The sequence below is a fragment of the Oncorhynchus mykiss genome, chromosome 13 (genome assembly GCF_057628025.1).
Source record: "Oncorhynchus mykiss isolate SJ-2025 chromosome 13, ASM5762802v1, whole genome shotgun sequence".
Lineage (NCBI taxonomy): Eukaryota > Metazoa > Chordata > Actinopteri > Salmoniformes > Salmonidae > Oncorhynchus > Oncorhynchus mykiss.
This window is the reverse complement of record NC_143034.1, coordinates 45,190,525-45,208,567: the sequence shown is the minus strand read 5'-3', so window position 1 is coordinate 45,208,567 and position 18,043 is coordinate 45,190,525. Positions and strand designations below refer to the sequence as shown.

At 44.2% G+C, this 18,043-nt stretch overlaps 1 protein-coding gene across 5 annotated transcripts; it reads right to left on the bottom strand.

Annotated features, from left to right (window-relative positions):
- Window positions 1-6,078: 6,078 nt before the first annotated feature.
- st8sia6 (ST8 alpha-N-acetyl-neuraminide alpha-2,8-sialyltransferase 6) lies at window positions 6,079-14,225 on the bottom strand. Of its 5 annotated transcripts, none has more exons than XM_036940923.2 (8): window positions 13,351-14,225; window positions 11,443-11,526; window positions 11,165-11,242; window positions 10,334-10,478; window positions 10,123-10,235; window positions 9,929-10,021; window positions 9,296-9,769; window positions 6,079-7,241 (listed from the first exon to the last, which is right to left on the bottom strand). In XM_036940923.2, exons 1-8 carry the CDS (start codon window positions 13,434-13,436, stop codon window positions 6,983-6,985), a joined length of 1,332 nt encoding a protein of 443 aa, XP_036796818.2. In that variant the 5' UTR covers window positions 13,437-14,225; the 3' UTR covers window positions 6,079-6,982. The 5 variants fall into 5 exon arrangements, with proteins under 5 accessions (XP_036796818.2, XP_090052433.1, XP_036796819.1 ...); XM_090196307.1 differs by having other exon boundaries at window positions 13,110-14,064; XM_036940924.2 differs by lacking the exon at window positions 11,165-11,242.
- Window positions 14,226-18,043: the final 3,818 nt, after the last annotated feature.

The following is an 18,043-nucleotide window of genomic DNA, read 5'->3' as shown; positions in this document are numbered from 1 at the left end:
CTTAACTGTTTTTGCTTTGTCATTATGGAGTATTGTATTTAGATTGATGAATAAGGCTGTATGTAGCGTAACAAAATGTGGAAAAAGTCAAGGGGTTTGAATATTTTCAGAATGCACTGTACATAGGGCAGCAGCATCTGAGGTGTAGGATAGAGTACTGAGTGTTAGCCGGCTAGTAACAGTCTAATGGCCTGGAGATAGAAGCTGTTTTTCAGTCTCTCTGTCCCAGCGTTGACACAACTGTACTGTCTCCGCCTTCGTAGATGGTAGCGGGGTGAACAGGCCTTGGCTCAGTTGGCTGAGGTCCTTGATGCTCTTCATTGTCAATCTCTCACTTCCCTTTTTTTGTTCAAGGCAATCAGCCCACATTAAATTCAGCACAGTAGGAAAAAAACTTTTTTTCAATTTTGATCCATTTAGTTTCAGTTACTTTAAGGGTCATTCTTCAATTACGGTGCCATTTAAAAAATAACAAAAAAATATATATTTATTACAAATTCATGTACATTTTCCCATTCTGAATCAACTACTATGGTGTCTTAATAACTTTAAATCATTTTTAACATTATGATAACATTGTGACACCAGTAGGACACCAATGAGACATTTTTTGTAAATTAGGATTTTCTGAAATGGAGGCCACAAGTGCTCAAATCTAAGGTAATCAATCATTTAAAAACGATTTACTAAATTGATATGAATAATCGTTTTACTCACAATGTTATTTCCCTTCATTTAAATTGACTTATGCCGCGTTCACGTGCTAGTCGGAAACAAGGAAACTCTGAAATGTCTGACTTGCTAACTGGTTGTAGTTATACATGTGCCGTGTTCAACCAGTTAACAAGTCGGAAATGTCAGAGTTTCCGACCTCCGACTAGCACGTGAATGCAGCATAACACCAAGTGACACTTTGGATTTAGACACACCAAATTATCAATGGAATCCTCAAATGTATGATATCTTAAAAGGGTGTGATTAGCTAATATATTGACCCCTCCCTGATAACAGTTTGCCAATGGAGAGAATGGTTAAGGTCCTTGAGGGGGGCCATCTCAGAGAGAAGGAAGGCTGAGGCCCCCATCTGTTCCACATCTGAGCATCAGTCAGTACGGTCTGGGGTGCCTTATGGCTGTGTGGTACGCTCACGCAGGGGCGGACTGGCCATCTAGCATTTCCGGCAAATGCCAGATGGGCTGGTCCATTTTTAGCCCAGTGGGCCTATCTAACTTTTGTGCAAAATTATCATTATCTGGCTAGTATTGGGGGCCTCAAGGAAAAAAATGGGCCGATGTGAGGGCCTCGAGGCAGAAAATGTGCCAGTGAGGGGTCCTAAAGGAAGAAAAACTGTCCGGTGTGTTACACAGTGCTTTCGGAAAGTATTCATACCCCTTGGCTTATTACACGTTTTGTTTTGTTACAACCTGAATTCAAAGTGGGTTAAATATTTATTTGTTTTTAGAAAGTATTCACACCCCTGAGTGAATACATGTTAGAATCACCTTTGGCAGCGATTACAGCTTTGAGTCTTTCTGGGTTAGTCTCTAAGAGCTTTGCACACCTGGATTGTGCAATATTTGCACATTATTCCTTTAAAAATTCTTCGAGCTATGTCAAGTTGGTTGTTGATCATTGCTAGACACCCATTTTCAAGTCTTGTTATACATTTTCAAGCCGATTTAAGTCAAAACTGTAACGAGGCCACTCAGGAACATTCAATATTGTCTTGGTAAGCAACTCTTAGGTTATTGTCCTGCTGAAAGGTGAATTTTCTCCTAGTGCCTGTTGGAAAGCAGACTGAACAAGGTTTTCCTCTAGGATTTTGCCTGTGCTTAGCTATATTCCGTTTATTTTTGTCCTAAAAAAACTCCCCAGTCCTTGCTGATGTCAAGCATACCAAGAACATGATGCAGCCACCACCATATTTGAAAATATGAAGAGTGGTACTCAGTCATGTGTTGTGTTGGATTTGCCCCAAACATAACATTTTGTATTCAGGACATAAAGTTCATTTCTTTGCCACATTTTTTGCAGTTTTACTTTAATGCCTTATTGCAAACAGGATGCATGTTTGGGAATATTTTTATTCTGTACAAGCTCTGTCATTTAGGTTAGTATTGTGGAGTAACTACAAGGTTGTTGATCTATCCTTGGTTTTCTCCTATCACAGCCATTAAACTCTGTAACTGTTTTAAAAGTCACCATTGGCCTCATGTTGAAATCCCTGAGCGGTTTCCTTCCTCTCTGGCAACTGAGTTAGGAAGGACGCCTGTATCTTTGTAGTGACAGGGTCTATTGATACACCATCCAAAGTGTAATTATTAATTATCATCATCCTCAAAAGGATATTCAAAGTCTGATTTTTTATCTACCCATTTGCAGTGCATTGGAAAACCTCCCTGGTCTTTGTGGTTGAATCTGTCTTTGAAATTCAGATAATTGTATGTGTGAGGTACAGAGATGTGGTAGTCACTCAAAAATCCTGTTAAACACTATTATTGCACACAGAGTGAGTTCATGCAACATATTATGTGACTTGTAATGCACATTTTTATTTCTGAATTTACTTTGTCTTTTCATAACAAATGGGTTGCATACTTATTCACTCAAGAGATTTCAGCTTTTCATTTGTATTAAATTTGTAACAATGTCTAAAAATATAATTGCACGTTGACATTATGGTGTATTGTGTGTAGGCCAGTGACACAAAATGTAATCCATTTTAAATTCAGGCTGTAACAGAATAACATTTGTAAAAAGTCAAGGGGTGTGAATATTTTCTGAAGGCACTGTAAATGCCAGGGCCGATTTCTGGTCCTAGTCCGCCCCTGCGTGCTTGTGTGTCTCTGTGTGTGTGTGTGTGTGTGTGCGTGTGCAAGTGGATTTGGGCACTCTTCCAGACTCTGTGTCAACATTGTCCCAACATGGTCCCATGGTGCTTGGTGAGTGGGGTTGGAACTAGGAGGCGACGGTATTCAGCAGAAGTGCAGATGTGACACATCGCTTTCCCAGCACTTTTCATTCCAGCAGGAGACATGATGGCTTGTGATTGGCCTTGTAGGCTGTTTATCTCACTGTGTGGGAGCTGACAGTTCTACATTAGACAGATACTTTTCTCAGACGTCACATTATGTTGATGTCAGGCCCGGATTATAAACTGGGGAAAAAAAGGTCTCCAGTTAAACTGAATCAAGATGACATTTTTGTCAACTGTGTCTCCTCTTCAGGAGGCCACATTCTCTTCCTTAAGCATGTGTCTGTTGATATCAATGTAGTGAAGCACTTTATGTACATGCAGAGATCTAGTTGTCTGATGATGGGTAGTCTGTTAGAGGTCCTCTATCCTTGTCAATGTCACCTTTTGGGGATTTCATCATAAACCAACAGTAAAAAAGCACTGTTTTCTAGCCTTTTGTGAAGGATGTTTCTGAGAGTTCCAGTCTGGTATCCCCATCAATGTACTTCCTGTCTCCCTGATGCCTGTCACTTCAGTATAGAAGCACCATATCACCAGAACAAGAAAAGACTGACATGGACTCTTGGGATGTTGTTGTATTGTCCTCTTACTCTCACAGTCGGGTTCCCGTTTGATTTTGATTGGTGGAGAGCAGGGGGCTGTACGGGCCGATCAGAAGGATTCAAGTCATACAGGCTGATGCTGTGTCACTATTCCAGGGACCCATGCAGCAGACGGGTCAGATATGTCACTTCTTCTCATGTCAGCTGTGTCATATTTGTTTGGAAGTTGTTCATTTGGTGACGGTTGAGTTTCAGGTTGGTATGAGAACATTTCGATCCTTCAGGGAAGCCTTGATTGACTGTCAGAGAGGCCCCACTGGTATAAAGCCAATAGAGGGGATTTCCTATTTGCAATCATACAGAAATGCACGTTTGATTCCATCTATGATCTAATATAAGTAGAATCTCAGAAAACTCCTAATTTCACCACAATTCTAAGAACTTAAACTCTAAGAAACTGAAACAAACTCTCTCCGACCTTTCCATTTGTCAGTCAGTTCATTAGTGAGTAAACAGCTGAGGTGACGGGGGAATATTACAGTGTAAAAAAATGGAACGATTTAGTTAGTGTACTTGTTTGTTAGATTGCCCGAAATAAGTGCTCCCCAGAGATAAGGGCCAGTGGGACACAGAGCAGAGTGGAGCTGAGAGCAGCAGCTGGCTCTACACTGAGGTCACAGTCCACATGAATGGAATCTCATGAACCCATGTTCTTGAACCGCAACATGTGGGTACCGCTGCTTTCAAACAATAACAAAAGTATTTTCCCTATTATGTGTCCTAGCTGACTGAATTGGCAGTAAAAGAAGCTATGTTAACATGATGTATTTGGGGAAAGCAAGGGAAGAGGAAAGGAGTAACACCAGTGCTTTCCAGGGGATTATTCCGGTTGGTTCTCTGGAGGACGATTAAAAAAAAAAACAAGAGTACCCAGCCGGTAATTTAGGTATCCCCAGTGGCTGGAGACACAGTGAAAATATCTGCTCTGGACTGGTAAGGTAGTGTAATGATAGTAGAATGCAGGAGGAATAATGTGTGCTAAAGGTTACTGGTGGCGCGTTATTGTGTTCAGACCCCTTGACTTTTTCCACATTTTGTTACATTACAGCCTTATTCTAAAATGGATTAAATTCATCAATCTACACACAATACCCCATAATGACAAAGCAGAAACAAGTTTTTGTTAAATTAAAAACTGAAATATCACATTTATTCAGACCCTTTACTCAGTACTTTGTTGAATCACCTTTGGCAGCGATTACAGCCTCAAGACTTCTTGGGTATGACGCTACAAGCTTGGCACACCTGTATTTGTGGAGTTTCTCCCATTCTTCTCTGGGGAGCGTCGCTGCACAGCTATTTTCAGGTCTCTCCAGATTAGTCTCCCAGTCTTACTGCTGAAAAACATCCACACAGCATGATGCTGCCACCACCATGCTTTACCGTAGGGATGGTGCCAGGTTTCCTACAGACGTGACACTTGGCATTCAGGCCAAAGAGTTTAATCTTGGTTTCATCAGACCAGTGAATCTTGTTTCTCATGGTCAGAGTCCTTTGGGTGCCTTTTGGTAAACTCCAAGCAGGCTGTCATGTGCCTTTTACAGGAGTGGCTTCCGATTGGCCACTCTACAATAAAGGTCTGATTGATAGAGTGCTGCAGAGATTGTTATCCTTCTGGATGGTTCTCCCATCTCCATAGAGGAACTTTGGAACTCGGTTAGAGTGACCATTGGGTTCTTGGTCACCTCCCTGACCAAGGCCCTTCTCCCCTGATTGCTCAGTTCCAACTCTAGGAAGAGTCTTGGTGGTTCCAAACTTCTTCCATTTAAGAATAATGGAGGCCACTGTGTTCTTGGGGAGTTCAACCTTGGTTCAATCAGACCTTTTTTGGTACCCTTCCCCAGATCTGTGCCTAGACACAGTTCCTTCGACCTCATGGCTTGGTTTTTGCTCTGACATGCACTGTCAACTGTGGGACGTCATATAGACAGGTGTGTGCCTTTCCAAATCATATCCAATCAATTGAATTTACTGCAGGTGGACACCAGTCAAGTTGTAGAAACATCTCAAGGATGATCAATGGGAACAGGATGCACCTGAGCCTCAATTTCGAGTCTCATAGCAAAGGGTCTGAATACTTGCAAAAACCAGCCTCGGTGCTAAGACATTTTCACACAGCATTCCATACATAGTTAATGCTATTGGTAGTGGCATAAGAGTCCGTTAATGTCGATCTTTGAGGTCTAGCAAAATACATTGAAATGGTGTGGAAAGCATATTGGAGTGAGGTCGAAGAAATGTCGGTAGGGGATAATCAACTCGGGGCTATGCTTTCTATGGAAAACAATGAACGAGGTGGAAGGTGTAGAAAGAGTAGGAAGAGAAGCGCTACTAAGGTACACAATAGTAAGATGGAAGGTGTGTTCCACGACGCGCTAGGTGAGTGGAACTGACCTTCCACCGAGTTGCATCATTTTCCAGAGAACTCATAGTGCCCCGAGTTGATTATCTCCTTTATACCATTATCACGTTTCAGGTAAGACCCAAGTGCAGACTGTGTTGAAGTAACAATGTTTATTGCAACAACAGGGGCAGGCAAACGACAGGTCAAGGCAGGCAGGGGTCTATAATCCAGAGTAGTGGGGCCAAGGTACAGGCAGGCCCAGGGTCAGGTCAGGCAAGGGTCAAAACCAAGAGGACGAGAAGAAGAGAGACTAGGGAAAAAGCAGGCACTGAGACAAAGCGCTGGTTGACTTGAACAAACAGGACGAACTGGCACAGACAGACAGAAAACACAGGTATAAATACCCAGGGGATAAGTGGGGAAGATGGGCGACACCTGGAGGGAGGTGGAGACAAGCACGAGGACAGGTGAAACAGATCAGGGCGTGACAACCATGGCTATAATTTAAGACATTTGACGCTAGAAATGTGTTCAACATCCATTAAAGTAGCTAGCACGTTTACTAGATAGCTACAGTTTGCCGTGGTAACCAAACAAACAGACTTGCTAGTTTAGCTAATAAAACCATTAGTCCGAGCTTACCATTATGAAAATCAAGTTAAAAAAATGACAATAATGTTTTCAATTGGACTTTTGCTTTCAAAAGCAGTCCAAACATAGAACATGTAAGAATGAATAGCTACTGAATTCTACCTTCCAAATATATCTTGCATTATAGGGAAATAATACAAGATCTAGAATGCCCTTCTTACCCATGCATCTGGTTTTATATTACTTACAGCAGCTACAGTGCTAATAAGTGAACTGTCAATCCTGCATCCCCCCACCACTACCTCACTCCCTTGCTACTGTTGTTACTTAGTCACAGCACAGATTATTTACTGTCACCATGGTCACAGGGGGGAGAGTATTTGTTGTTATAATGCTTTGGGCTGTGTGAGCTGGTAACCATGGAAACTCTTTATGAAAGGGGACCCCCAGAAATGTTTATGGGTGTCATCACTTCCCTGGTCTCCTTCTGTTCCCCGTCCTGTGTTTTGTCCTTTGCTCTGAACCCTGTGTGGGGTCTTCAGAAGCACCCTGCCCCAATCCTGATGGTCCAGAGACGTTGGTGTCGGGCCCAGCCCAAGGCTTCCGGCTCTGGGAGGTTGTGTTGCGTTGTACCAGTGTGGGCATGGCACTACCCAGAGAGCCAACCGGGAGACTGAGGCCTGAGACTGAGGCTGGGGTCCAGGCCATCTTTGAGCTACATCCAGGACTGTCAAATGGTACAAAGAACCAGATTGGAAAAGATCTCTCTTTGAAGGGTTATGTAACATCAGTGTGTTTGTGTTATTAATAAAACACACTGTGCCAGGTTACTTTCAAGCACTGGACTAACATTGGACTAATGACACTCACTAGATCATTTCCACATTTGTTTTAAAGACAATTGCATCATTACTCTGAGTTTGTTGGACCTGGGTGAGGTATCTAGTACAGTCCTTGCTGTGTAAGAACCCTTTATTGTTATTTTATGTTTACAGGATCATCGAAACTGTTTTTTCTTTCCCAAAATGTGTTTTGATATTATGAAACAAAAAGTGTTGATGTAGTAGTAGGGTCATTCCAGGAAACGAGTCCCTTCTGGTGGCCTAATGAGACTCTGAAGGAAACGTTCTCTGAAGTTGTGGGAGCGTTTGTTGTTAGCTGGGTTTTGGGTAGTCTAACTTGGTGAAGAAAAAAAGTGTTTTATTTCACCTAATTTTAACATTCTGTCATGAAGAGCACATGTTCAACTTAATAAAAAAAAAGTTTTTTCTCATTTTAAGAGTTTGAATAAAAAATTACTAGTCGGTGCCTATTAAGTGCCAAATAAAGTATCAAGGTTGACTGCAACAGGGTATACCATTTAATCTTAAAAATCAGCCATTCCTCCTTGTGACAGGAGCAATGGAAGCTTGTTGGGTGAAACAGAGAATGGCACTTGAACGCAAGCATCACAAAAAAATTATAATAATTGTAAAATAAATTCTAGCCTGATCCTATATGGGTAACAGGGTTGACGTGTCATGCTCGACCCCACTCGGTTTTCCACCACAAAACACCAGAAAATTGCCAAAAAAGAGATGAGAAGCAGCTCTGCTTTTACACTATGATTTTACTATTAGATATTCAATGTTTCGTTTCAAAAAAACATTTTTAAAAGGAATAGTTTCACCATATTAAAACGAGAGTTCAGTTCACAGGGTTGACCTTAAAATGACAGACAGGCATCATCATATGAAATAAATAATAATCTTCAGAAATAACTTGGTCAAAGCAACAAAATAACTTGAGCTGTAAAATGACGGTAAAAAAATAAGTTGGGTTTAAGTGCGTTAGAATCTTTCTTGACGTCACAGAGGGAGATATAGAAATTCTGAATTCTGGTATTTTAGCCTTTTATTTTAGTCTTTTATTCATATTAAAAATCAGATTTATTGAATTCCCCATGTGGTCTATATTAATGGGCCCTTCATTTAAGTCTTTTAAAATGCAATATTGGTGCACAATTTCTACTTCAAACATCAAAAGAGACAAAAAAGGGACTCATTTCATGGAAGGACCCTGTACCACATTGAATGTATTATACACGATGTCACAATGAGATATAACACATTTAATCATCATTGATATTAAATATGTATATGACTGTGACGGTCCAGCTGAAGGTTGTCCGATCCAGGAGGTGTAGGATTGACATGACCAGACATTCAGTTAACTCTTAAAGGCTCGCATGTGATCATTTTGGCTACAGTCGGAAAGCGTAGTCATATTAGGTACTCCACTGTAGTTGGGAAGGCCTCATCTAAAATCATACATGCTCCAAAATACTTTGTATTTAACCACCAAAATGGCTTCTCAGTTAATGTCCAACAAAACAAAAAACATTCTTTATGTTCTAGCTGGAACACTTGTGACGATAAAAACATAATTGTAAATCTATACAGTATATGATATGCATATTTCATGTATTTATACCCATTTTGGGTCCAGTACAAATCATTTGATTACGGATCAACCTGTTCTGCACACTCTCACCTATGAGAATCGACAAACGGCTGCTGGGGAGACTAAACCTCCCAGCCTCCACCTTGCTCCTCCACTGTGACCAGACAGCTGACACATAAAACATGCCCCTGTGCTGAATACCAGAGTGTTCAGGGCCATCCGATCTGGCAGGTAACAACAACTGGGTAAGACTCCTGAGAGAGTCTACAGGAGAGCCCTATGTCCCTGTTGTGTATGTCCTAGCTGTAGGTACATTTCCGGTAAAGGGGTGGGGCCTACCTGGCGGTGGGTGCACACTCTCCCAGGTGTATCCTGAGCACGCCCTGGGTGTGGAGTCTTAGCAGGTGGTCAAACTCAGCGGGCATGGCGTGCACCGTCTTCTTACTCTGCCTGTTGTCGTAGTAGTGGTTGGTGAGGGGCTGGTGTCGGTGGGGGTGTTCATTAAAGGGCCAGAACCCGTAGAGATGCACGTTGGCACACAGCTCCAACGCCAGGCTAGCCACGATGAGTCCTGTGCTGAGGCGTACCGTTCGCAGGCCCTGGCCCTGCCAGAAGCGCGCCAGACTCTGTAGGTACTCTGGGTTGAGGAAGACGGGCCGCGAGGGGCTGTCAAAGTCCTGGATGGTGTAGAGGGCCCGCAGAGACACGGGCGTGTTGTGGCCGTACGAGAAGGCTGGCAGGAGCATCAGGGAGTCGCCATAGCTACGCAGGCTCTCCACAAAGGGCCGACGACGCTCCTGCAGGCCCCCATATCTGAGAGAGGATGGTATGGAGAGAAAAAAGAGAGGTGAAGAATAGCTGGAGGAGATACATTTGACCAGCACTAGAATACATGATCAGATAATTTCTCAATCCACCATAAAACACCAGATGATAAGCAGTATGAGAAGCCCAATGTACCCCCAAACTCACTTCTCCATGAGGATGCTGGGATTAGCTGTCACCAAGTCTGTCTTGTTGCCCACGTCTCGCTCATAGCCATTCTCCAGAGGAGGGAGGTTACACCTGAGAGAGGGAGACATAGAGGGAAGTAGTCAGTGAATTTGTGTCTAACAATGTTTGAGAGGGAAAGGTAATTATTGTGGAGTAAGTCTTCTGTCTCACACCTGATAACAAACTGGGCGGAGTCGATTTTCTCTCCACAGCTGCTATTAGCTAGGATTCCCCCATTCCCAACCACAGAACACGTATCCCATGTCGTATTCACAAAAGGATTCTCCTGTAGGCAACACAACATGTGTCATGTCACTCTCTTTCTTAAACACACACTCACACACACTATTCATTGAGGTGACGCTCTGGACCAGAGCAACAAACCTTAGCAAAGGTGCTGAACAGTTCAGGGGTCACCTGAAGAGGCTTCCTCTTCTCTCCATCGTACACAACCTTTGACCCCAGAGGAGTGTTAGCCTGTGTTACCATAGCCTTGGTGAGTCCATGACATCTGTTACTCAGAAGAGACCTGAGAACACAACAATAACCTTTTGATTATAAGATAAAGACACAGTATTAAAAGCGTACTGTAAATGAATCGTACTTCATACACACGTTTCTCTTATTTTGAAACAGTCTGGTTAATAAGTTAGGTATAAAAAGCTACTGGTGATAAATTTAAGAAAATATCATATATATACACATAAACAAGGCTTCATCGTCTTGTCTTGATATAAATATAAAAATTGGAAAGGGATGTTTATTGAAAAATATAGTCTTTTAGATTTCTGCTCTCGAGTGTCCTTCCTTTCAAGTGTTTATTCATTTACAAAGCTCCTTGCAGTTCTCTTTTGTGTTGTTTGGTGTTGTTGAAGTCTCTGTATACTCAGAGGGAGCTTTACTAAGCCAGTGTTAGCCTGCGGAGACAGGACAGCTGAGAAGGGAAATACCCACTGACTGATGCAACAATCACACGACTCTGACCCCTGCTGCTGCTGCTACTAGCAGCATGAAGAAGTCAACGCTAACATTTCACAGGTCACTTCCCCTGCTTTTAAGCACACTTCCAGGTGCTTTTGTTTCTCATTCTTCTAAGGTAGAAAGGAAACATCCCTTTTGTTTGAGTTTGTGACCCTCACAAAGTGGTCTTAGGCTCATCGTGGCTGGCTTTTAGTGGGGCTCAGAGTCTGGGTTTATTGTGCGTCGATATTTCACCTGAACTTTCTGAACTTGTCCTCCTGCTTCCTCCAGCTGTGAGAGTAGAGCTCCAACACTTTGTCAGTGACTGTATCCCTTTGACACACACACACAGACACACACAGACACACACACACACACACACACACACACACACACACACACACACACACACACAAAACATAGAACATGCAGTTATGAACCATATAATGAAGTTAATAACAGGAAGAGAGACAGATGAGGTGGTTGTTGAGCAGAGAGGATTGTGGGTTGCCAGGGCGTGTGTCTAGTCTCACCTGCAGCCCTTGCATGTTCTGGAGGGGAATGGCCCAGAGTTCATAATAGGACTTTTGTGAGGGGGTCTGCCAGGTTGAACATTGCTATGTACACCAACAGGGACAGAGGAAGACAGAGAGAATAGAAGGATGAGTTGACCTCTGTTTGAACCCAGTACACCACTTATCTTGTCAACACTTGTATAGCTGCATTGTTTGCTGTTGTATTTGCAGTGTATTGTTTGAGTTTACCATGTTAACTTCGCTGAATGAATTGTGTTGATGTGATCATTTTACAGTGGGTTTACATTAAATCAATAGCTGAATGTTGTGCGCACTGTAACAATAACCTGGTGAGCTAAAGGGTTATCGAAGGCAAAACAGAACACACTGGGCAGCCATTTTACCTTATCCCTCTGAGTCTAGTGTGTTTTACTGATTATCTAACAGGAAACCCTGAATTCCTGAAGGGGTTTCACAGCAGCATTACACACGTAAGTGCCAACCGCAAATGATCGGAAAGACAGGGGACTGTTCATATTTAGATCTGATAAGTAATCCAAGGGCAAGATCAAGCCTGATTTTACTGTATACAGATAATCCCCCTTGAAGTGAACTATAAAGAGATGTTTTAAGAACACACTACAGAGGGTGCATGAGTTTCCCCACTCCAGAATGAGACACTCTTGTCGACAGTTATTTATGGTGGGATAATTGTCATATCCTGCAGATGGTGAATGTCAAACAACACTTTAGTTCTAAGATTAATCTGAGAGTCTCGAGTCACATTCAGACAGAGACCATTTAGACAGTTAGTTTCATCGAGACATGACTGGGGAGGGGAAAAAAAATGTCTCTCAAGTTTCACTGTCACAGAAGGGCCGACGCTAAGCGAAAACAGTGTGTTCATCAGGCGTGTTGCGGTAACAGCATGAGAAGGCACATTGCAGTGACTTTTTGATCTCGATCTCTTGTACAAATGTTCTGTTCCCCTTTCACTCACTTATCTTCCTCTGCCTACAGGCAACTTATTAATTTCCCACTGAAAATAGATCACTATTTAAAATCAATATCTAGCAGAGCACACCTACAAGCACACGCCAGGTTTGTATGTTTTTTTTTTAGAAACAACTGGTCAAGGGGAGAAAAGATCTGCTATAATGTTTTTTGTTTGAGTATGAGATTTCAAAATTCACCAACGCAACACCTTCAGCTTATTCTACCTACATTGTAAAAAATTAACAGTTGAGTTCGCTTCAACACAAGATGTACAATTGGTACAGGTTGTTCAGAGTTCATTAATAGTGGGCTGGTATGAAATCCATCAACTCTGCTGAGGCACAAACAGACGTTTCTCTCTCTCCCTCTCTTTTCCACCACATAATCATGAGGTTTCGGCGGTTTAGTTAAGATGCCCACAGTAACAAGCATTGAGAAAGCCAACCACTGCTCTGAGGAGAGAGAGAGGGAGAGAGGGAGAGAGGGAGAGAGGGGGAGAGGGGGAGAGGGAGAGAGGGAGAGAGGGGGAGAGGGGGAGAGGGGGAGAGAGGGAGAGGGGGAGAGAGAGAGAGAAAGAGAGAGAGAGAGAGAGAGAGAGAGAGAGAGAGAGAGAGGGAGAGAGAGAACCAGTGAACAGGCAGTGAACAGGCATAACCACCAATACCAAACATATAATATACAACTCTTACCTTGTTCCACTACAGCAGCTACTCACACCAACCGATGTGAAACAGTCACACTCTTAAAATCAGAAGTGTGGAGACTCACTCCATTCCTCCCTTCCTCTCGGAATCTGTCTGGAGGATATGCAGCTAGCTACCATCAGCCAGACCTAATCCCCCACCCTAGCCCGGGGCTAAAGGCTCCAACACCTGCCCAGTCAAGATGGAGGAAGTTAAGGAGAAGGGGTGTGAAAGGAGTGGGACTCACTGTTTGCTGAAGAAGTACCAGACGAGTGCAGTCAGGACAGTCCCCAGGATGGACAGGGTGAGCATAAAGGAGAACAGTCCCCTCATGCCTCTCTCGCCCTGCTACTTCCTCTGGCTGGCCCCCTCCTCTTCTTTTCTCTCTCTCTCCCTCTCTCCTATTGTCCTTCACTCAGCACTTACACATTAGTTTGTTTCAGACCTTTCCCCTCTTTCCTTTTCTTATTTTTACCTCCCCCTCCCTCCCTTGCTATTTGCCCCAGATTGTCCTTCACTGCTCACTCTCGCTCTTTCTGACTGTGGTTAATCTTTCTGTCTCACTCACTCCCCCCTCATTTTCCGCCCTCTCTTTCTCCCTCTCTCTCTCTGTCTCTCCCCCTCTGTCTCTTTCTCAGAGCGTTTCCAGGCACACCTCTTCTATAAGCAGACTATCATATCTCTGTCTGTACCCTATAAAAATCTCCTCTCTCCTTTCCCCCCTCTTTTCTCCCCCTCCGCTAGGCTCCTATAGAACTACAATGTCAGTCTTTTGTCCACACGCCCTCCTTTACGTAGATTGATGTGTCTTGTTTCCTTTCATCTCCCTTTCTGGCTTTCTCTTTCTCACTCCTTCGTTGAGAGCACACCACGCTCTTACTTTCAGTTCACTGTAGTCCCAGAGCTCAAGCTGTTGCTCTGTCTGCATTCTCCAACCCCACCCCTGAGTCCTAGCCTTCTAAACGCTTTCCCCCTCCCTCCCTTCCTGTAATACCCCCCCCCCCCCCCCCCCCCCGAACCACCTCTCCCCTCTTCTCTCCCCTCCTCTACATGGAGAGCAGCCAGTAATACAATTCCCTGGTACTGAATTAGCCCAGGGTCTGCCTCTTGACTTATGTGTGTGAGTGCTTATGAGTGTGTGTAGTGTATGTATGTGTGTGTGTGTGAGCGTCTGTGTGGCAGGGATTTATTTTTCCATTAGCCAATGATGGTCAGAGTAGGCTATGGGAAAAGGGCTATCGGCCAATCAGATTTACAGTTTCCCTGTTCTCTATCCCGTGCCCTTCTTTGACTGTCCCGTTCCCTATCTGGCTGGCTCTACAAGTTTACTTTCCGGGTGGTTTGCAGGCTCAAGCTCAACTTGGTTTACAGCATCAGGCATGGGTTCTAAGAAGATATTAATTAATACAACTCTTCTCACCCTGTGAGACGGTGAGAAAGAGAGAGAGAGAAAGAGAGAGAGAGAAATACATACTTTGTGTACAACGCAAAACTCCAAACAATGCATGCAGAGCAGAATTTGGACTATACCTGTTAGTTATCAAAATGTAATTCTACAACCACTTCAAAGGAGGCCATGCCCACACATTCAACCACAAAGACCTCACCTACAGAGAGATGAACCTAGAGAAGCGCCCCCTCAGCCAGCTGGTTCTGGGGTTCTGTTCTCAAACACAAACAGACCCTACAGAGCCCCAGGCCAGCAACACAATAAAACCCAACCAAATTATGAGAAAGCAAAAAGATAACTATTTGACACACTGGAAAGCATCAACCAAAAAACAGAGCAAACTAGAATGCTATCTTTTCCTAAACAGAGAGTTCACAGTGGCGGAATAACTGACTACTGTGACTGACCCAAAATTAAGAAAATCCTTGACTTAGTAAGCATTGCTATTTAGAGAGGTCTCCATAGGTAGACCTGGCTCCCAAGAGAATACAGGATATGTGTACACTGCCCACAAAATGAAGTGGAAACTGAGCTGCACTTCCTAACCTGCCAAATGTATGACCACATTAGAGACACATATTTCCAATAGATCACACAGACCCACAAAGAATTAGAAATAAATCAAACATTGATCAACTCCCATATCTGTTAGGTGAAATACCACAAGATGTGTGGCTCGATGCCATGAGGAAAGGGCAACCAGAGGAGCACATTGTAAATACCACCAAAATGTATCTGTTTATTTATCTTCCCCCACTATTCCTATTACAACTATTTGCACACTGCTAAAACACTGATGAAGTAACACTTGAAATGCCTTTATCTTTTTGAAACCTTTTTGAGGAAAGGGGTGGAGAAAAATGTTCAGGGTTTGGCTTTCGGAAAACCGTATGAACAATGAACAGCGAGCTTATTGAGGCCACACCTAAATCATTTGTATTATACAACATATATACAAAGGTATGTGGACACCCCTTCAAATTAGTGGATTTTGCTATCTTAGCCACACTCGTTGCTGACAGGCGTATAAAATCTAAACACATCTAAAATGGGTTTCCATGGCCGAGCAGCCGCACACAAGCCTAAGATCACTATGCACAATTTTAATGCTACTGCATACAATGACATTCTAGACAATTCTGTGCTTCCAACTTTGTGGTAACAGTTTGGGGAAGGCCCTTTCCTGTTTTAGCATGACAATGCCCCCATGCACAAAGCAAGGTCCATACATAAAAGGTTTGTCGAGATTGGAGTGGAAGAACTTGACTGTCCTGCACAGACCCCTGGCCTCAACCCCATCGAACACCTTTGGGATGAATTGGAATGCCGACTGCAAGCCAGGCCTAATCGCCCAACATCAGTGCCCGAGAGCACTAATGCTCTTGTGGCTGAATGGAAGCATGTCCCAGCAGCAATGTTCCAACATCTAGTGGAAAGCCTTCCCAGAAGAGTGAAGGCTGTTATGGCAGCAAAGAGGGGACGCTGATTCGGTGTGCGAGTTCATTAGAACGTGCGTTGAAGATGTCGTTCCCATAGCAACGATTAAAACATTCCCTAACCAGAAACCGTGGATTGATGGCAGCATTCGTGTGAAACTGAAAGCGCGAACCACTGCTTTTAATCAGGGCAAGGTGTCTGGTAACATGACCGAATACAAACAGTGCAGCTATTCCCTCCGCAAGGCTATCAAACAAGCTAAGCGCCAGTACAGAGACAAAGTAGAATCTCAATTCAACGGCTCAGACACAAGAGGCATGTGGCAGGGTCTACAGTCAATCACGGACTACAGGAAGAAACCCAGCCCAGTCACGGACCAGGATGTCTTGCTCCCAGGCAGACTAAATAACTTTTTTGCCCGCTTTGAGGACAATACAGTGCCACTGACACGGCCTGCAACGAAAACATGCGGTCTCTCCTTCACTGCAGCCGAGGTGAGTAAGACATTTAAACGTGTTAACCCTCGCAAGGCTGCAGGCCCAGATGGCATCCCCAGCCGCGCCCTCAGAGCATGCGCAGACCAGCTGGCCGGTGTGTTTACGGACATATTCAATCAATCCCTATACCAGTCTGCTGTTCCCACATGCTTCAAGAGGGCCACCATTGTTCCTGTTCCCAAGAAAGCTAAGGTAACTGAGCTAAATGACTACCGCCCCGTAGCACTCACATCCGTCATCATGAAGTGCTTTGAGAGACTAGTCAAGGACCATATCACCTCCACCCTACCTGACACCCTAGACCCACTCCAATTTGCTTACCGCCCAAATAGGTCCACAGACGATGCAATCTCAACCACACTGCACACTGCCCTAACCCATCTGGACAAGAGGAATACCTATGTGAGAATGCTGTTCATCGACTACAGCTCGGCATTCAACACCATAGTACCCTCCAAGCTCGTCATCAAGCTCGAGACCCTGGGTCTCGACCCCGCCCTGTGCAACTGGGTACTGGACTTCCTGACGGGCCGCCCCCAGGTGGTGAGGGTAGGCAACAACATCTCCTCCCCGCTGATCCTCAACACTGGGGCCCCACAAGGTTGCGTTCTGAGCCCTCTCCTGTACTCCCTGTTCACCCACGACTGCGTGGCCACGCACGCCTCCAACTCAATCATCAAGTTTGCGGACGACACAACAGTGGTAGGCTTGATTACCAACAACGATGAGACGGCCTACAGGGAGGAGGTGAGGGCCCTCGGAGTGTGGTGTCAGGAAAACAACCTCACACTCAACGTCAACAAAACTAAGGAGATGATTGTGGACTTCAGGAAACAGCAGAGGGAACACCCCCCTATCCACATCGATGGAACAGTAGTGGAGAGGGTAGCAAGTTTTAAGTTCCTCGGCATACACATCACAGACAAACTGAATTGGTCCACTCACACAGACAGCATCGTGAAGAAGGCGCAGCAGCGCCTCTTCAACCTCAGGAGGCTGAAGAAATTCGGCTTGTCACCAAAAGCACTCACAAACTTCTACAGATGCACAATCGAGAGCATCCTGGCGGGCTGTATCACCGCCTGGTATGGCAACTGCACCGCCCTCAACCGTAAGGCTCTCCAGAGGGTAGTGAGGTCTGCACAACGCATCACCGGGGGCAAACTACCTGCCCTCCAGGACACCTACACCACCCGATGTCACAGGAAGGCCATAAAGATCATCAAGGACATCAACCACCCGAGCCACTGCCTGTTCACCCCGCTATCATCCAGAAGGCGAGGTCAGTACAGGTGCATCAAAGCTGGGACCGAGAGACTGAAAAACAGCTTCTATCTCAAGGCCATCAGACTGTTAAACAGCCACCACTAACACTGAGTGGCTGCTGCCAACACACTGACACTGACTCAACTCCAGCCACTTTAATAATGGGAATTGATGGGAAATGATGTAAATATATCACTAGCCACTTTAAACAATGCTACCTTATATAAATGTTACTTACCCTACATTATTCATCTCATATGCATACGTATATACTGTACTCTATATCATCG

Bases quoted from the DNA above. Each gene is read 5' to 3' on its own strand.
- st8sia6 (XM_036940923.2), bottom strand. From the start codon at position 13,436: ATGAGGGGACTGTTCTCCTTTATGCTCACCCTGTCCATCCTGGGGACT. The intron at 11,243-11,442 runs GTGAGACTAGAC...TGTGTGTCAAAG, and splicing joins AGAACATGCAAGGGCTGCAG to GGATACAGTCACTGACAAAG. The intron at 10,479-11,164 runs GTGAAATATCGA...TTGTGTTCTCAG, and splicing joins GACAAGTTCAGAAAGTTCAG to GTCTCTTCTGAGTAACAGAT.